The sequence below is a fragment of the Trachinotus anak genome, unplaced genomic scaffold, assembly GCF_046630095.1.
Source record: "Trachinotus anak isolate AG129_WGS33_773 ecotype Australia unplaced genomic scaffold, CSIRO_AGI_Tana_v1 ptg000032l, whole genome shotgun sequence".
Taxonomy (NCBI): Eukaryota; Metazoa; Chordata; class Actinopteri; order Carangiformes; family Carangidae; genus Trachinotus; species Trachinotus anak.
Window position 1 is genome coordinate 16,612,582 of NW_027273883.1, and position 15,973 is coordinate 16,628,554.

At 40.4% G+C, this 15,973-nt stretch overlaps 1 protein-coding gene across 1 annotated transcript; it reads right to left on the minus strand.

Moving 5' to 3' along the window:
* Nucleotides 1–8,833: 8,833 nt before the first annotated feature.
* tent5ba (terminal nucleotidyltransferase 5ba) lies at nucleotides 8,834–13,627 on the minus strand. Its single transcript, XM_071470212.1, has 2 exons — nucleotides 13,193–13,627; nucleotides 8,834–10,381 (listed from the first exon to the last, which is right to left on the minus strand). The coding sequence occupies exons 1-2, from the start codon at nucleotides 13,346–13,348 to the stop codon at nucleotides 9,353–9,355; spliced, it is 1,185 nt and encodes a 394-aa protein (XP_071326313.1). The 5' UTR covers nucleotides 13,349–13,627; the 3' UTR covers nucleotides 8,834–9,352.
* Between the last annotated feature and the right edge of the window lie 2,346 nt (nucleotides 13,628–15,973).

The window sequence follows — 15,973 nt, forward strand, 5'->3', positions numbered from 1 at the left end:
AATTAATCAGAAAATCCATTCTCTTCGTGCTAGGAACCAGGAGAAGTTTTTTATCCTGGGAAATATTGTTCAATGGCATCAGAAATAAATTTCCCAAGGTCAAACATTTGGTTTGAATCCATTATCGTATTATTTATTTTTAAATTTCATTGAAATGAATTATGTGACTCTCGAAACGCACCTGGAATCAATTGACATTCACTGCCAGTTATGAAATTTATTGCCCGTGGTGAACATGGATGTCTTTTTATATTTCAATAAAAGATGCTACTAAATTCTCACACAAAAGACAGTATGTCATCAATGTACACAATAAAGTTTCAAAATATGTTAGCACTGAGGTTGTGTAATTTTGAATTTCACAACAGGGCCCTGTTTATAGTTTAAATGTGAAAAAAAATAATAATAAATTGTATGGTCTGTTGGACAGTTCCCTGACAGCTGATGTTGATACCTGTTGCAGAGGGACGTGGCTTGGAGCAAAAAGCATATGTTTAAGAAGTGAAACTTACACTGGCAAAACAAATGATGGATTTATGTGTTTTGACGTGGCCGCATTTTCTATTAGATCTCAGTTTCAGACAGAGAAGAAATGCAGTTTGACAGAGATGTTGGTTTTGACTGTGGAAATTGCCATCCCCCAAAGTTCCACAATGACCTTGGAGCAACATCAAGACATGGAGCATTTAATGATTTCGCTCAGATTAATATCAGCACAAAGCCATGGAATTATTAAAACCAGATCGAGCTGATGTGCTCAGTGAACTGGTAGCCAATAACCCCAGTCACTCGCAGCAGGAGGCAGATTGAGGGGGTTGAGCAGTTAGACGGCGGCAGCAGTGGGGGTGAGGAGCAGCTCTGAGACATGTGGAAAACTTGAAATGTGGAACAGTGACTTTTACTGGGTGCTGAGTAAACAAACCCCCATCAGGTTGGGCCCAGATCCTCCCACATGAGTCATCCGTCTCTTGAAAAGCTCACATGTAGATCTTCAACAGTCCTCTGTCCACCAGTGTTGATGAAGAGCACAACCAAGCCCTTCTCTCAGCATTACACTTCCTGTCTTGTTTCAGGAATGCAGGAAGGGGGATACCAGTGAAAGGGGCTTTGGTGATAGGCTCCACAGGACGTCCAGCTGGTGAGAAGGAGCCCAGAAGGAGGATTTCACATGGCAACCATCATTGGAGCACATTGATCTTTAAAAAAGTGCTTTAGATCCAATTTCAGGATATATCCTGGAAGAGAAGTACAAAGTTACTCTTGACAAAAACAATGTCACCACAAGGTCCCTTGAGTGGCTCTTCTGGAGCTTTTGATCTTCCACGGCAGATGGAGTTTTCCCAGTTGTCATGAAATTGTAGGTGTTCAAATTTCCTTTTTTAAGGCCACTGAAGAAAGATTAAAAGTTCATTGTTGATGTTGGAAACAGGGTCAAGAATAAACTTTCAATCTCAGCTTTTAAGTCCACATGAGCCAGAAGCCCTCAAGAAATTTATACATCTCCAATTGTTAACTAAATCTTGCACCCATTAGTTACTGTTGCTGCATGTGTCAAGCTTTTTGTCCTGACACGGCACATATGCAGTTCATAGTCATAACAGTTTTAGAACCAATGGGGTTTCAATTAAGTCAACAAGAGAAATCATTTGTAGCCGTTGTTGATTAGGGATTTTGTCTTTAACAGATTTTATCAGTGCTAGCTAGCCTAAGCTAAAGCAACACAGTGATTAGATTTATATTTTAATGTTAATCTTTAATCTTTCCAAACAGTATGCTTCACTTTTACAAGTAAAAGGCATTTGAGGTTGAGGAATAACTGACAAGTTTTCCAAATGTTACACAATATGATGCAAGTTTAGCTGGAGCTGCCGGAGCCTGAACTTCCCTATAGAGCTGACGGAGCCACTGTTGTTACCCTGAAATCCAAAATACTAGCACCTTGACTTCCACAGGATTGTTGTCCCAGTGCTTAACATAACCTGTAATCCCACAAAAAAATCTAGAAAGGTTAACTCGTGTGGTAACTATTGCAGTTTACATTGAAGCAGAAAAACTCGCAGTGAAATGCACTCCTTACACTTTTATTCTTGCTTTTTGGTTTTGAGAAGACTAAAAAAGAGACACTACCCTGCATGCATGTGTAGAAATCCAAAGCTTGACAGACCTGCCGTGCATTACGGTTACTAAGATGTGACTGAGCAATCACTGATCGGGGCAAGGTTTAGCAAACAGTCAGGTCCATGACACCTGGGTAATTCCATCTGCAAGGAAGATCATGTAAGATGATCGAAAGCTTTAGAGCCACTATTACTTTGTGGACCCGGTGGTGTTAATGGTTTGTTGAGCCCCAGCTTCTAATTGCAGAAATGAACTTTCAATCTCCATTTTACCTTTGTCCCAGTATTAGAAAACAATATGAGTTATATGGCAGTGTTGGAGTGTGGAGTTTATACATGTGGGCGTATGATGCTAAAATAACAGGCAATAGTTTGATCTTCACCACAGAGAGGAGGCTGTTGAGATGTTATGTTATCATAAAAAATCTTTTATAGTCAACCAAGGCGGATGTTATTTTGTGCTTTCAAATCTTTTTGGTCCCAGCTGACTGAACTTTTTTGATTTATAAAAGTAGACGTGCTTATATATCTGGCAGAATTTATGAACATGTGTTGATGTATAAAACTTAAGATGAAGGAAAGGCCATCTGGCATTGATACAATGAGAATAACAAACAAATGAAAATACCAAAGTAATTACTTGTTTGCATCCAAACACTAAAGATTACAAGATTTCCGATAAGGATTTACTTTGTGATTGTAGTAAATAGCCTCAAACACAAGGGCATACTGACTGCACAGTAGTGATGCATGAAATGTGACAGTTCCACCTCAGACATTAAGTGTTTGGATGGGACAGAGTGGAGGATCGGTCTGGGCACTGCCCCCCTCGGTGGGTAAACTCCACACACTGCAGCCATTCAGTTGGCCCGGCTCACTGGATAAAGTTAGGATTGTTTGTCAGCGGGCTGTAATGCCAGGAATGCTCAGTGCTGGCTCCCCCCGTGTGCGTGTGAGTGTCTCTCTCACGTTATTTTGCCTCTCCAGCAGCAGTTTGGATGTGTAGTGACACCCCCACGCTCCCTGAACTCTGAAGTGAAATAACAGATTCTATTTCTCTCCTGCAAGCTATTTTGGTACCACTGCACACACACACATACATCCACCACCTCAAATTACCCCACCTTCTGCCTCCCACCGTCCCAGCAGAGACTGTCCTGTATATACACTGCACTGGTTTTTCTAGCATGTTCCATCCGGCCATCATGACATCACTGTCTAAATGAGAAAACACACACACACACACACACACACACACACACACACACACACACACACACACTCTCAGTGTGAGTTTGAGTCTAACCAGTGTCCAGCTGCCAGAGTCCTGCTGAGCTCCTCTAAAACTCTGCTTTTGCGGGTTTGACGAGAGATTAATGATATTTGATCTTAACTGAAACAGAAAAAAAAGAAATAATTTATTATGCAATTAAGCACATACTTACATTAATGGCTTCTTACTGGTTAAAAAATGGCCTAATAAAGCTTTATAAGTCAGCAGTCCTAAAGTATAAACAAACAAACTTTTGTTGGTTACCATGACCAGAAATTTAAAAGAATAGTTGAACAGTTTGGGTAGTTTGTTTACCACTGTTTGTTTACCATTGTTTACTACGAGCTAAATATAAAGCTATGGATAAGTTGTGTCTTCTGGAGATACGTGCTGCAAAAAGTTTTCACATACTTTACTTGTAAATATAGCAATAGCACTGTAGAAATATTCTCTGTTAAAGTAAAAATCCTCCAAAAGACTACCTAAGAAAGTGTTATCAGAAAAATGTAGGCCTACATTAATTATCAACGGTAAAAATACTCACTGTTACATTTCCATAGATTACAGATTTGGTATTTCTGATTCATTAAAGTATATGCAACACTTTTATGCTGTAGCTGGTCAAGGCAAAGAAACTTATTCTTTCATAGTTTAATCAGTAACAATCAGAGATGGACAGAGTACTCGACCCCAGTACTTGAGTAAGAGTACAAATACTACCGGTCAAAATTTACTCCGTTACAAGTAAAAGTAGCTCAGTCTAAATGTTACTCGAGTAAGAGTAAAAAAGTACTTGCTTTTAAAGGTACTTAAGTATCCAAAAGTACTTGCTTTTAAATTTACTTTAAGTAAAAGTAAGAGTAAGAGTAAACTTCTTATTTTTCACATCAATGAATTACTATAATTTTTTCTAAATGAATTTAAGGACCTTTTAACTCTTGTTTCTGAGAATTAACTCTTTGAAACCACCTGCACTGATGTGCTTGCTTTTAGAACCACAATGTCATATAAAGCCTGCAGAAACACCTATAAAAACAAATAAAATGAATGGGATCATAAGAGGACAGCAGATGTTGCAGATGCAGTGTTTATTAACAATCATTAAAATTGTAACCAAATGGACCTGCACCGTCCAACTAACTCTCTATCATTTAGCTAAGTTGGGAACTGGAACCCCCTCAAAGACCAATGTTGTCCCCAGACCACTGGTTGAGAACCACTGCTTTACAAAAAACTACATCTCTGCTTTCAATAACTCAATGTTGAAGTCACTTGACTTTCCAGGAAGGACATGTACCAGTACAATATAGGAGCACAACAAACTCTGTCTCCCCATGTCTGTCTTGTCTGTCTCCGTGCCTGTCTCCCAATGTCCGTCACCCCATGTCTGTCTTGTCTCCCCATGTCTGTCTTGTCTTGTCTCTTGTCTCTATTATCCGCTTTTACGTAGATCCCAGTGGAGAGCGTGCACTGTGATAGGTTTCATTCTTTGACAAACACAGCTTGTGTCCAATAGTATTTTAGAAAAAAAAAAAAAAAAAAAAAAAGAGCAGACCTGAAAGTAACGAGTACTTTTCAGCCTTCCTAGAAATTTACTCGAGTAAAAGTAAAAATATTTGTCTTAGAAATGTATTCAAGTAAGAGTAATAAGTACCAAAGAAATCTAATACTCAAGTAAAGTACAAATCCTCTGGATATGTACTTAAGTACAGTACTCAAGTAAATTTACTCCGTTACTGTCCACCACTGGTAACAATGCATCATATTTTATAAAGTGATAATATGTTTTCCATGTAAAATCTTAAAGCCCTCGAACACCGGTGTTTTTACTCGCCTTTTGTTGCCTGATGAAACTTCCTCTCAGGACAGTGCGAGCATGTGCACATTGTGCTTAATTGAAATCTCCCTCATGAGTTCGCTGACATTAGGTAAACACTGACTTGATCTAATCTGCCTGTGTGAGTGCGCAGTGCATTTAATTTGCAAAGTAAGTGTTAATTATAGCTGTCAAACAAATGTAGTTGAATAAAAAGTACAATATTTCCCTTTGAAATGAAGTGAAGTACAATATGGAAATCAATAAAGTACAGTACAAACTAAAGTACATTTCCCCTGAAAATATCCACTTAGTTATATTCCAACTGTGGTTAATGTACATGCATGTAAGCTGTGTTGTTTTCGGGGTTTTTGGGGGGGTTTTCACCATCCAAACAACCAAGAGCCATTGCATGGACTGTAGGACCTCTTACTTAATGGAAGAAAGCTTTAGTGTATCCAGACCAAAACACATTTATTCCTCTGTTGCTCTCCAGATTTTCTCTCCAGTGAAATCCAGTTTGGGGATTTTCACGTTTTTAGGTAAATTAAAGGATTAACCTTTAGCTTAATTTGAGCCTCTTCAATAAGTTAACTCATATGTTCATAAAACCCTTTGAGAGCTTTCAAATTTTGGAGATACAAGGTTTTCACTCAGCAACAGCAGCTAATGATTTAAGGCCCTAATTATTGCAAGCATGATGGCTTCTTGTAAAGTATTGGTTTTCTTTTTATAATACACTAAAGAGGTAGCTGTGCCACAGTTGTTTGGAGTCTTTCCGCTCATGAAGAGCTTGTGATGAACTTGTGGCTCTTTCTCAGAACTGCACCCCAGCAACACAGCAACACACAGACAACGACCCACACATCTCCTCCAGCTGAAGCTGCACTGTCAGCTTGCTCCAATCATGCAGTTCAAGTAAGACATGTGTTTCCCCTTTGCACCCTTAGGATGATGTCATATCCACAGAGTCATGTGCTTACAAAGTACAGTTTAATTTAAAACATCTCAGTATCCTCTCTGGTCTGTGTGAATTGAGTCTTAAAAGTTCGCCTTGCATCTGGGGAGACAACACAGAGAGAAAGTATGCACCAAACAGAGGCACAGAGTGAGAAACTCCCTGTGGATAATGGGTAAGTGGGACATTATAATCGCTCCCTTGGGTGAATAAACCTTTTTTCAGGAGAGGTAATAGCACAGACACCGGGCTAGGGTGAATTTGATTTGTGTTGTGGCAAGAAATTGTGAAATCTCTGTCATTACTGTGTGTCTGTCCTGTCATCACCCTCCTTTCACACAGACATGTGCACAGAACCTCAGCCCACACACATACTCTGCAAATTAGAGCCTAAATTTAAAGTCTAAGAAATCTCACACTATTATCTGAGGGATACAATTTCTACCGCCTTATCTAGACGTGGTAGTTGATTAAAAAAATAAAATAAAAATTTAAATCATTTAAATCAACTGTATCAGTTCAAGCTACTACTTGATTTTCTATTAAATCTATCAGTAGTACAGAGTAACTTTTTTTTTACTGTATTTAAATGTTTTTTGTATCATAAAGAGATCAGGGTTGCTGCTAGAAGCTAGAAGCTGATTCTTACATGTCTTATTTGCAAGAATTAATATTAAACCTAAAAACCATAAAGATGTTGTGTTTCAGCTAAACTAATGTGTAAACTTTAAATAAAATGATCATGACAGATTACCAGAGTGTTAGATTAAAAAAAAAAAACACTTCAAACCAGCCAGAAATCACTTCCAGTGTGTTTACTGCAAGTTTACACCCACAGTAATCCTTCAGATCTGTTCTCGTTTACACTTACAGGGGTGAGAATACAGTAAGATAGATAAGACCACAGCATCTGTATTTCAGCAGTTACCATGTTGCAAAGACTGCTGAGCCATCAGAGAACGTATACTTCTGAGTTTTGCATTAGTCAAAATAAATCATCTTCAAGCACTGGCTAATGTTCCTGTAGATGAAAAAGTTGCTACAACTTGTAACAATAAACAAGCTGCCCTGGGGCCCCAGACCCCGAGGTGTTCCAAAAGCCCCAGGTTCACTGCGTGTCACTCGCCTGTGGTATTTTGATTAAAGGGGTACTCCGCTAATTTTGTACTGCGGTGGCAGGAGTGCAAGAGGAGGAAATCAATGTAGCGAGGGCTGTGATATTTTCCATAGTATGTCTCCAAAGCACCCAATCCTACTATTCCTATAATCCAAATTGATAGCAACATTTATTGGACCCTCCTGGCCGGCTCATGTCTTGTAACACACACATTGTGTTAGGTCTTCAAGCCAAAGAACTGAGATAAAGTTTATAAGTTTACCTTTAGAAAGCTCCCTGTCTTTTAAATGGACCCTGTGTTAAAAAAAAATGTAGTATTGCTTTTTTGTATTGTTTCTCACATCATGAATATTCACAATAAAGTTGTGTTTAACCACATTGCCACAAACATTATTCCAGTACAGGTGCAGAGTTAAAGGTAACTTTGTGAAAGGGTTCATACACACTGCACAGAGAGCTGTACTCGGGGTCAGTAGGGGCCCAATACTTTTGCCCAAGAGCTCTATAACAGGGTTAATCTGGCCATGAGTGAAAGAGTGTAAGGGAAAAAAAGCGAAAGAATTTCCCATTAGAAACAACACAAGGTCTAGATTTCTTTGTATTGGCTCCAGTTCTCTGACTGTTCCCAGTAAACTGACTCTGTGGCCACCACCAATAACCCTCTATTTAACAGATTTCTGAAAAGATAAGGCAGTGTATATGTGTAGTCTTCAGTGCTACCACATTTCTGATGGTCATATTTCAACATCTGACTTTTTTTTCAATCTAGTTAGAGTTCAGTGTGGGGAAGGAATTAATGGGTGTGACTCAAATTTGGCAAAATAAGCTATTTTTGTTTTAGTTAGTGGTTCTAAATATTGGCCCAAATATGACTGGCATGGCTTGTGAAAATCCGGTCTGCTAATAATCTCTATGAACTGCATTGTTTCTAACATCTCTGTCTTCTAACAAGTTTTACAGGCTTTGCCTATGCCAGTAAAGATTTTTGATTTTGACTCAGACAAAATGACATGGATATGGTATCAGCCAAACGAACAGGGCTTGGGTTCCAGTGGTAACATGGGCGGGAGAACAGGCCAGCCTTTGTTAAAAAGCTTTAGTATCACAGAGGAGAGAGAGGCCATTGTGCTTTAGAAAAGCCTCCTTATAGTTCATGTCCTCAGATTGTAATGGATCCTCAGCCCCAGTTTAGCAAACGCAACTCACTCCAGTTGACAGTATATGCATTTCAATGGGCCTGGTTACTGAAAATGAACGGCCTTGTTGTCATCAGCTTATGAAGTATGAAACAAACAATCCCTCATCCATCCATCCCAAAGAAAAGAGGATAAAAGTCTGAGTCTTTCTACAGTTTTCATCCAAAGTTTCTTTGTGTGAAATGAAAACATGCTGTTTATGACGGCCATGTGAGAATATAGGCTACAACTTGACTGTGTGAATGGTGAAGCAGTTTAGATAATGACCGAACTGCAGCCCCCAGAACCTAAGATTAAAATGTCAACAATCATTATAGCCCGAGGTTAAAATAAAATAACCACAAACACAAAAACACTTGAGTTTTTCCCTTTTTTTTAATCTCACAAAAATGAATGCTTCTGTTCCTGAAAAGATTAAAGAGTCATCTAGAAAACACTGAATGCACAGTTCTCACTTTACAGATGTTTTTAGAACATTTCATGGTTCATTTTAGGCACTTGGAATCATAACAACATTCCCTTTCTGAAGAACAAATACATCTTTGGTCCTGTATGTAATTTAAAAAAAAATAAAGCCAGAGTATGAAAATTACACCAGCTTTAATGTTTCCTCAAAAATGTATTTCTGACATATATAAAGTATAATTAATACTTAAATAAGTTTTATCGCTACATCTCAGACATGACCAGCAATCTTACAGATGTTTTGCAAGACCAAAGTGAGAAACATTAATGTGTCGGCTCAATCAGATGTACAGCAGTACAGGATTGTCACATTTGGCAAAAAATGAGTTTCTGTTTTTTGTGTATTTTCAGTTCGCTTGCTTTGAAAGATAAATGGAGACACGTCCACCTCTGTCCCTCTCGTAGCCAGTTCAGCTACAGGGTAGCCACGTCTGATATGAATGACTGCACGGTGAGATCTGTGGCGGCTGCACATGTGCAATGTAGTAATTACTGAAGTTGATGTCCTGCACGTACGGAGCCGGCTGGTAGTAACAGGTGACATTCGTCACAGTGGGGATGGCGTTCTGCTCAGCCAGCACCTTCAGCGCCAGCATGGAGATGAGGCTGAGCGTCTGTCGCCGCTCGTGGCCCATCAGACACACGGTGCTCTCGTTCACTACCTGGTGCAGAGTCATCAGGCACTCATAACGCTTGTGCTCCATCCCAGCAAAGTGGTTTTGCAGGTAGGCCTCCAGCTTCCTCTGCTGCTCACCTATGTCGGGGAAGTCAATGAAGAAGCGGGAGCACATGTAGCGCTGCATCTGCTTCATGTCCGCCTCTGAAGAGGCTCTGAACCCTCGCACCAGGAGGTGGCAGTACTTCAATAAACCGCCCCCTCTGATTTCTTCAGGGCTGCGTGTAGCTATGGTCCTCTGACACAGGTGATCCATGGCCTCCTTGAAGTCCCCGTACACACTCTCCCCGATCACAGTGGGGTGAAAGCTCTCAGACATGGGCGTCTCTGAGCAGCGGTCAAATAAGAGCAGGGAGTCGAGGCAAATCTGGAAGGAGTCCACGCTGAATTCAAACTGCCGCCGCAAAGAGTCCACAAATTTAAGCTCCACATTCTTGCCCGTGTTGTTGGACAGCGAGATCAGGCTCCAGCGGTCCGTGTCATTACAGACTTTCACCAGTTTCTGTACATAGGCCTCTTTGAGGGTCAATGCTGAGATGCGCTCCTTAGAGACCCCGACTGGCAAGAAGTCCAACAGGCAGTCCAGCACGACGTCCTTCACCAGACGGAAAGCCTGGTCGTCTTTCAGCGACACGCCAAAGATCAGGTCGAGGTCTTTGTAGCCCAGTCCAGTGTCCTGATGGAGCACGTGGCTGGCAGCAGATCCGTTCAGCCTCACATCTTTAACACACACGCCTCTCTCCTCCAGCCTCGCCCGCACAACCTAGACAGGAATGAGACAGAAATGAAGCGTGTTATTAGTAAGAAATTTAAAGGGAAAGATGAAAAAAAAAAAATGCCCTTGTAGTTTCAGAAATGATGAAAGAAATACACACTGAGAAGACTCAAGTTAAACTCTTGAAATATGTCCAAATGGGCTCCACATGGGCTTAGTGGAAATCAATATTTTGTGAAGGCGAGATCAATACAGCTGCTCTCAAAAGTCCATTTCATCACCATCAGCCTCACTCTGAATGAAATCTAAAGAGCCCAAACAAAAAGCAGAGGCAGAGCTGATGAGTCTGTGCTCCAGCTCCACCTCCGTCTGGGTCAGATTGTCTTACTTTATCACAGAAACAGGGATAAGATTTATAATCCTCAACTGTAACCAAGAGACAATGACCACCACTGGGCTAGAGCAGCAGTGTCCAACAAAAAAACAAAAACAAACAAAACCCCTGCTTTAGGCTAAATGTCACCACTTCAGGTCATTGAAGATCAACAGCGTTTCCTTTCCTCTGTCCCAGTGACCTGTGGGACGTTTGAACGAAGGTGTCCCGCCTCAGTGCAGCCACTTTTGAGGAGCTGCAGCTGGACAAGGCGTTCCAACATCACTTCACACAAAGGGACATAGTCTGAGTCCTGAAGTTAGATATCAAAGGTAGCTTCAGCCTACCTGCCTGAAGGGAAATGTCATAATATTTGGAGGTGATTAAAGTGCTCCATGGAAACTAGGACCTTAGTGATATGACATATCAACAGATAACGGCAGCTTCCGTGTTACAAGACAGGCAAGCTCTTTGAGAAGTTTGTCATATTCAGTGTATACACAGCAGGCGGACTTCACACATGTAAGCAGAGTGTAACAAAAACAAAGGAATGACTGACTGACGATATACATGAGGTAACGCTCCACAAACATTTCTTCTGAACACATCATAATTGCAGACAACTCAAACAGTTAAACCTGCAGTCCAAATTAGCTGTTACACACTCACACACAATCCTAAATCTCCCTACTGGCAGTGACCTGTCAGATTAGTCCCTGTTAGCTCTCTCTCCCATGGTGATCAGATAACAAGCTGGCTCTATTTATACATACTGGGTCAGGCCAGAGACAAACAAACATTTGAAGGCAAATCAGCCCCTCACTCAAAAAGGAGGAAGAGAGGAGGAACAACACCACATTTGGCAGTGATAGCATTGTCATCATTCAGCCATAAAGAGACGTTGATTGGGTTCAAATTCCAATCAGAAGCAATTATAACGTGGGATTTGTGTGCTTCTGTGGTTGTCCCATTATGTCAGAGCAGTCAGAGTGAAATTCAGCCTCAGGCCTGCTCTCCGCACCTTTTCTCCCCCTGCCCGCTGAGCACAGGTAGTCAAATAATATATGCTTGGATACAGATGAGTGGTTAAACCCCTCCTCTGGAAGTACAGGTATGCCTCTGCTGGCTTTACATCAAATTCTGCCAGAAACACGACTCCTGTCTAATCAAGTCTGTCTCACTTCTTCAGAAAAAAAAAAATAATAAGCGGGGAAAAAAAAGGTGCAAGGGGTTATGTCTGGTTCACTCATAAACTGTGAGCCACAGGTCTGAGCTGTGAAGCAGTTAAGAAAAGAGGGTGTTTTTATCTTAGACCTACAGTTCCCTTTGGACATTTGCACCTCATGATGCTGCAGTGGATGTTTATCCCTAAAGCCCTGCAGCAGGACAAAGGTCCACTCTCAGTCATACCTCTTTTGATGTATAACATCAATTACACCATAAAAACGTATCAAATATACATTGAAGCTACAGTAAATAGTCTCACGACAGTTTGTCATGACAGGAGATTTACTCTTGTTCACTGTCCAGCCAACCACTAAATGAATCTATCTGGCAGATGGTGGGTTTCCACAAATCCAGGGGAAACTAAGAGTCCCCACATTTGGGACTCAAACCTGCATTTAAGCCTTCTGCACACTCAATGGAGCATTTATCTTTCCACAACCACAAGCATGAATCTCTGGGCTTCACAGGCTTATTGAGCTCATCTTAAATATGTCAATGTGTAAATGAAACGGAAAAAAGATTCTCTACCAGATTATCTGGCATGATTTTGTTAGGCATCAGCTATATGCGAGCAATGCGAAATTCTACCAGAGCATTTACCACTTAAATGCACAGCCAGCTATCTAGAGACAACACTAAGGGAAGTGAAATGTGATCCGGCCACAATACATAAGACACTGGAAATGTTGAGGGACTTTGGCACATGTCTGTTCCATACATTTTAGTTCAGGCCAGGGGATGCTGGATGCTGAATGCAAGTGCTATAAAAGATAACCAGGGGTCATAGTTTGCCTGTGGATATTTTGTTAGAACAATCTTTGAAGAAGATGGAAATATTGGGAAGAAAAAAAAAAGTGGAAGCAAGGCAAACAAACTTATGATGTAATATGTGCTAGAAATAATTACAATGAAGCTAGGGGAAAAAATATGGGGTTGATCAGTGACATTCAAAGTGCTATTTAGAGAGACAACCAGGAGTCCTGGACAGGTTCCCGGTGAGTTCCAGACAAGTGAAGTTTATTTTTAATATTTAATTCCCCAAATGTAGCAGTGAGAGAATATTCAATCCACAGGTTTCACAGTAGCCTCTTCATTACCTGCTCATATGGCGTGTAGGTGTAATAATTTCTATCATTTGTATGCATTTGAATAAATAAGTAGGGTTATAACTCTGTATTTCAAACTAATATCTGCAACTAAATATGTAAGTATGTTCAAGTATTCATGTGGGGTTTTTTTTTTGTTGTTTTTTTTTTTACCTGGACAATCTGGCGGGGTTGCACGGATAGAGTGGGGAAGTTGCCTCGGCCGTGGATGGGCACAGCCTCCGCCAGGATCGAGTCCAAGCGCTGCACCTGATCCCAAGACAAGACACAGAACCGCCGGCTCTGATCCGACGCATCACCGCAAGACATGGCGATATCAACTGTCAGACCCCAAGCCAAAATTTAAACAAAAAAATTAGAAGGAAAAAAAAAAAAAAATCGGCAGGATGTTAATCAGCGTTTTCTCTCAGCCCAGCTCTGTGTGTATCTTAAAATGTTCTGTCTGAAAGTACAAGCCAGATATTCCTCTGAGTGAGCAGGTCCGGTTGTTAATCTTGAAGTGAGGAGTGGAAAAAGTTCGCTAAGTCTCAAGTGGTGGAGGTTGGAGCTGGGATCGGCCGCTTCCTCCGGAGTGTGCCGCTAAAATCCGGTCAGTCTGCGAGGAACCGATCCATAAGGAAGGTCCGGGGGGTTTAAAGCAGGCTCATTAGCATGAGCCCTGTGATTGGCTGCTGTGTTTGGACATTGATTATGGACGCCCAGGGAACACCCTCATGTGACGCAGATGACAGCCTCCTCCCCTCTGCTCGACCCATGGTGCATCCTGCACACTGACAGGGTTTTCCCCGAAACAAGCCTCATGATATGATGATCTTAAAATCTGCATGGCCTCAGTTGCAGCAGTATTAGACATGAGTATATATTTATTATTATTATTTATTATTTATATATAAGATTGCAAGCAGATAAGTAAAAATGATTGATTGCAGCTGTGCAAACACAACCTGCTCTTTTACTCTCATAATGTATTTCTTTATTTACCCAGGGACTGTTTGCAGAGCATGCAGGATGTTTTTGCAGTAACGCCCTCCTTCACGATTATACACAACCCAGAGAGGACTGTAAACACTTAAGCAGGCAAGATAAGTTAAAGGCCCTGCTCAAGGGAACTTCAACAGGAGCTATATATGTTCTTTGTCCAATCAAGATTACCCATAAAATTCATCCTGGCAACTTTATGGTCACAAATTAAGTTTACTAACCTTAGGCCAGTCTTTCACAACCTTCAGCTTGTGAGCACTTGAACTAAAGCAATACTTAATACACAACGAGTTGTAGCTCTGTCTTCTGGTTGCGATCAGTTGAACCAAAGATTTTTATTCTGCTTTTCTCTTTCATTTGAATCATTTACAGAGACCTGGACAAGTAAAATTACCAAATACTGACAAATACTAGAGGAACATCAAGAGAACAGTGGCAAAAAAAATTTTTTTTCTTTTTTTTTTTTTTCCTGTCTCTACATTTTAAAACCTAATGCATTTTTAGGCTGATCCATCATTGTCACAGACTTAACATAAAAAGATATGAAGGTACTGACGATAAGGGCACAGGGAAACAGTATCTTCAAACAGAATCTGTTGTAGTTCAGCTTTCTTGTCAATTTCAACTCACAAACTACTTTCATAAATTAATCTATATTTAACTAGCAAGAGTGCAGTCAATGCATTTTGGGTATTTTAGTTCTTGCAGATTTTAACTCAGGTGTATTAGGCTCAAGAATAATACTGTGAAAAGAACAAGATAATACAAATGTATATGAGCCTTTAGTACCACCACTATGTTAATAATTTAAAAGACTGTACAATATGTATAGTCACAGCCTCTAATGCATAAAACAGACTCCATAAAGTGTTCTGGAAATCCATCATCTCTCTCACTGAAATCCAGAAGCTGCTTGTCAGCTGCTAAGTATTTAAACTTTGATAGCAGGCTATTAAAACTATAAAATTTTGCTTGCAAATTACACAATTTTCATAGGTTTTTATCATTTTTAGTAGCTGGCTGTGTTTAAAGTGGAGTGCCATTACCTTTGAATTGTTTGTTCATTCAGCCAATGGAAAATTAAAGCCTACAAGCCACACTAACAATCATTTACATATATTTGTTCATGATTGTGCAGGGGTTTATGAAAAGGCTCCGATAACCCACGATGCCCTTTTCATTGCTTTCCATTTACGTTTTCAGATACCCAGCTAACACTTCTTTCCAGCCTGCCTCCTTATCTGCAGTGGGTCTTTTTTCATTTGTTTTGGTGCAGATGCAGAGACATTCCTCTTGTCTGAACAGAACATCTGTTGGCTTTTTATGCTTAATACTTTGTGTATTTGTCCACCTGCAGAGGGCTGAGTTCACATGGATACTTTAAACTGATGAAGCTATGATCTGTCAGATGCAGTCAATGCGCTCTGTTTCAATTCTGAACTTCTAAAATCTTCCCATTCTTACAGGAATGGTTTGCAGTAACATGATCATTGTCTTTATGTCTTATCCTGTCCTCTATGTAGCCTATTGTGTGTTAAAATGCACTAAATATCCCTTAAGGAATGACCTCACACAATGGTAGACATTACTCATAATGGCAGATGTTACTCTTTCAGTGGTGAAAAGACCTTAAGATCCTTCCAGTATGTAATTTGCCAGTGAACAATACAGGTGAAAACATCAGTAATTTTAAAATGACCCAAATATGTCATCAAGTATAAAATCCCCAGCTTCTCATGCCTTTTGACACAGCGTGTAAGTGCACCTGTAAAATGTTTACAAGAGAGGGAAATTCATGTCATGATTGACCTGTTGTGGGTTTTTAGTGATGCGGCAATAAAACACAGACAGACGGAAACATACACTCTTACGCACTCAGGCACGCACATCATAATGTCCTCACCAACCGTGTGTGTGTGTGTGTGTGTGTGTGTGTTTGGTTCACACACCTCT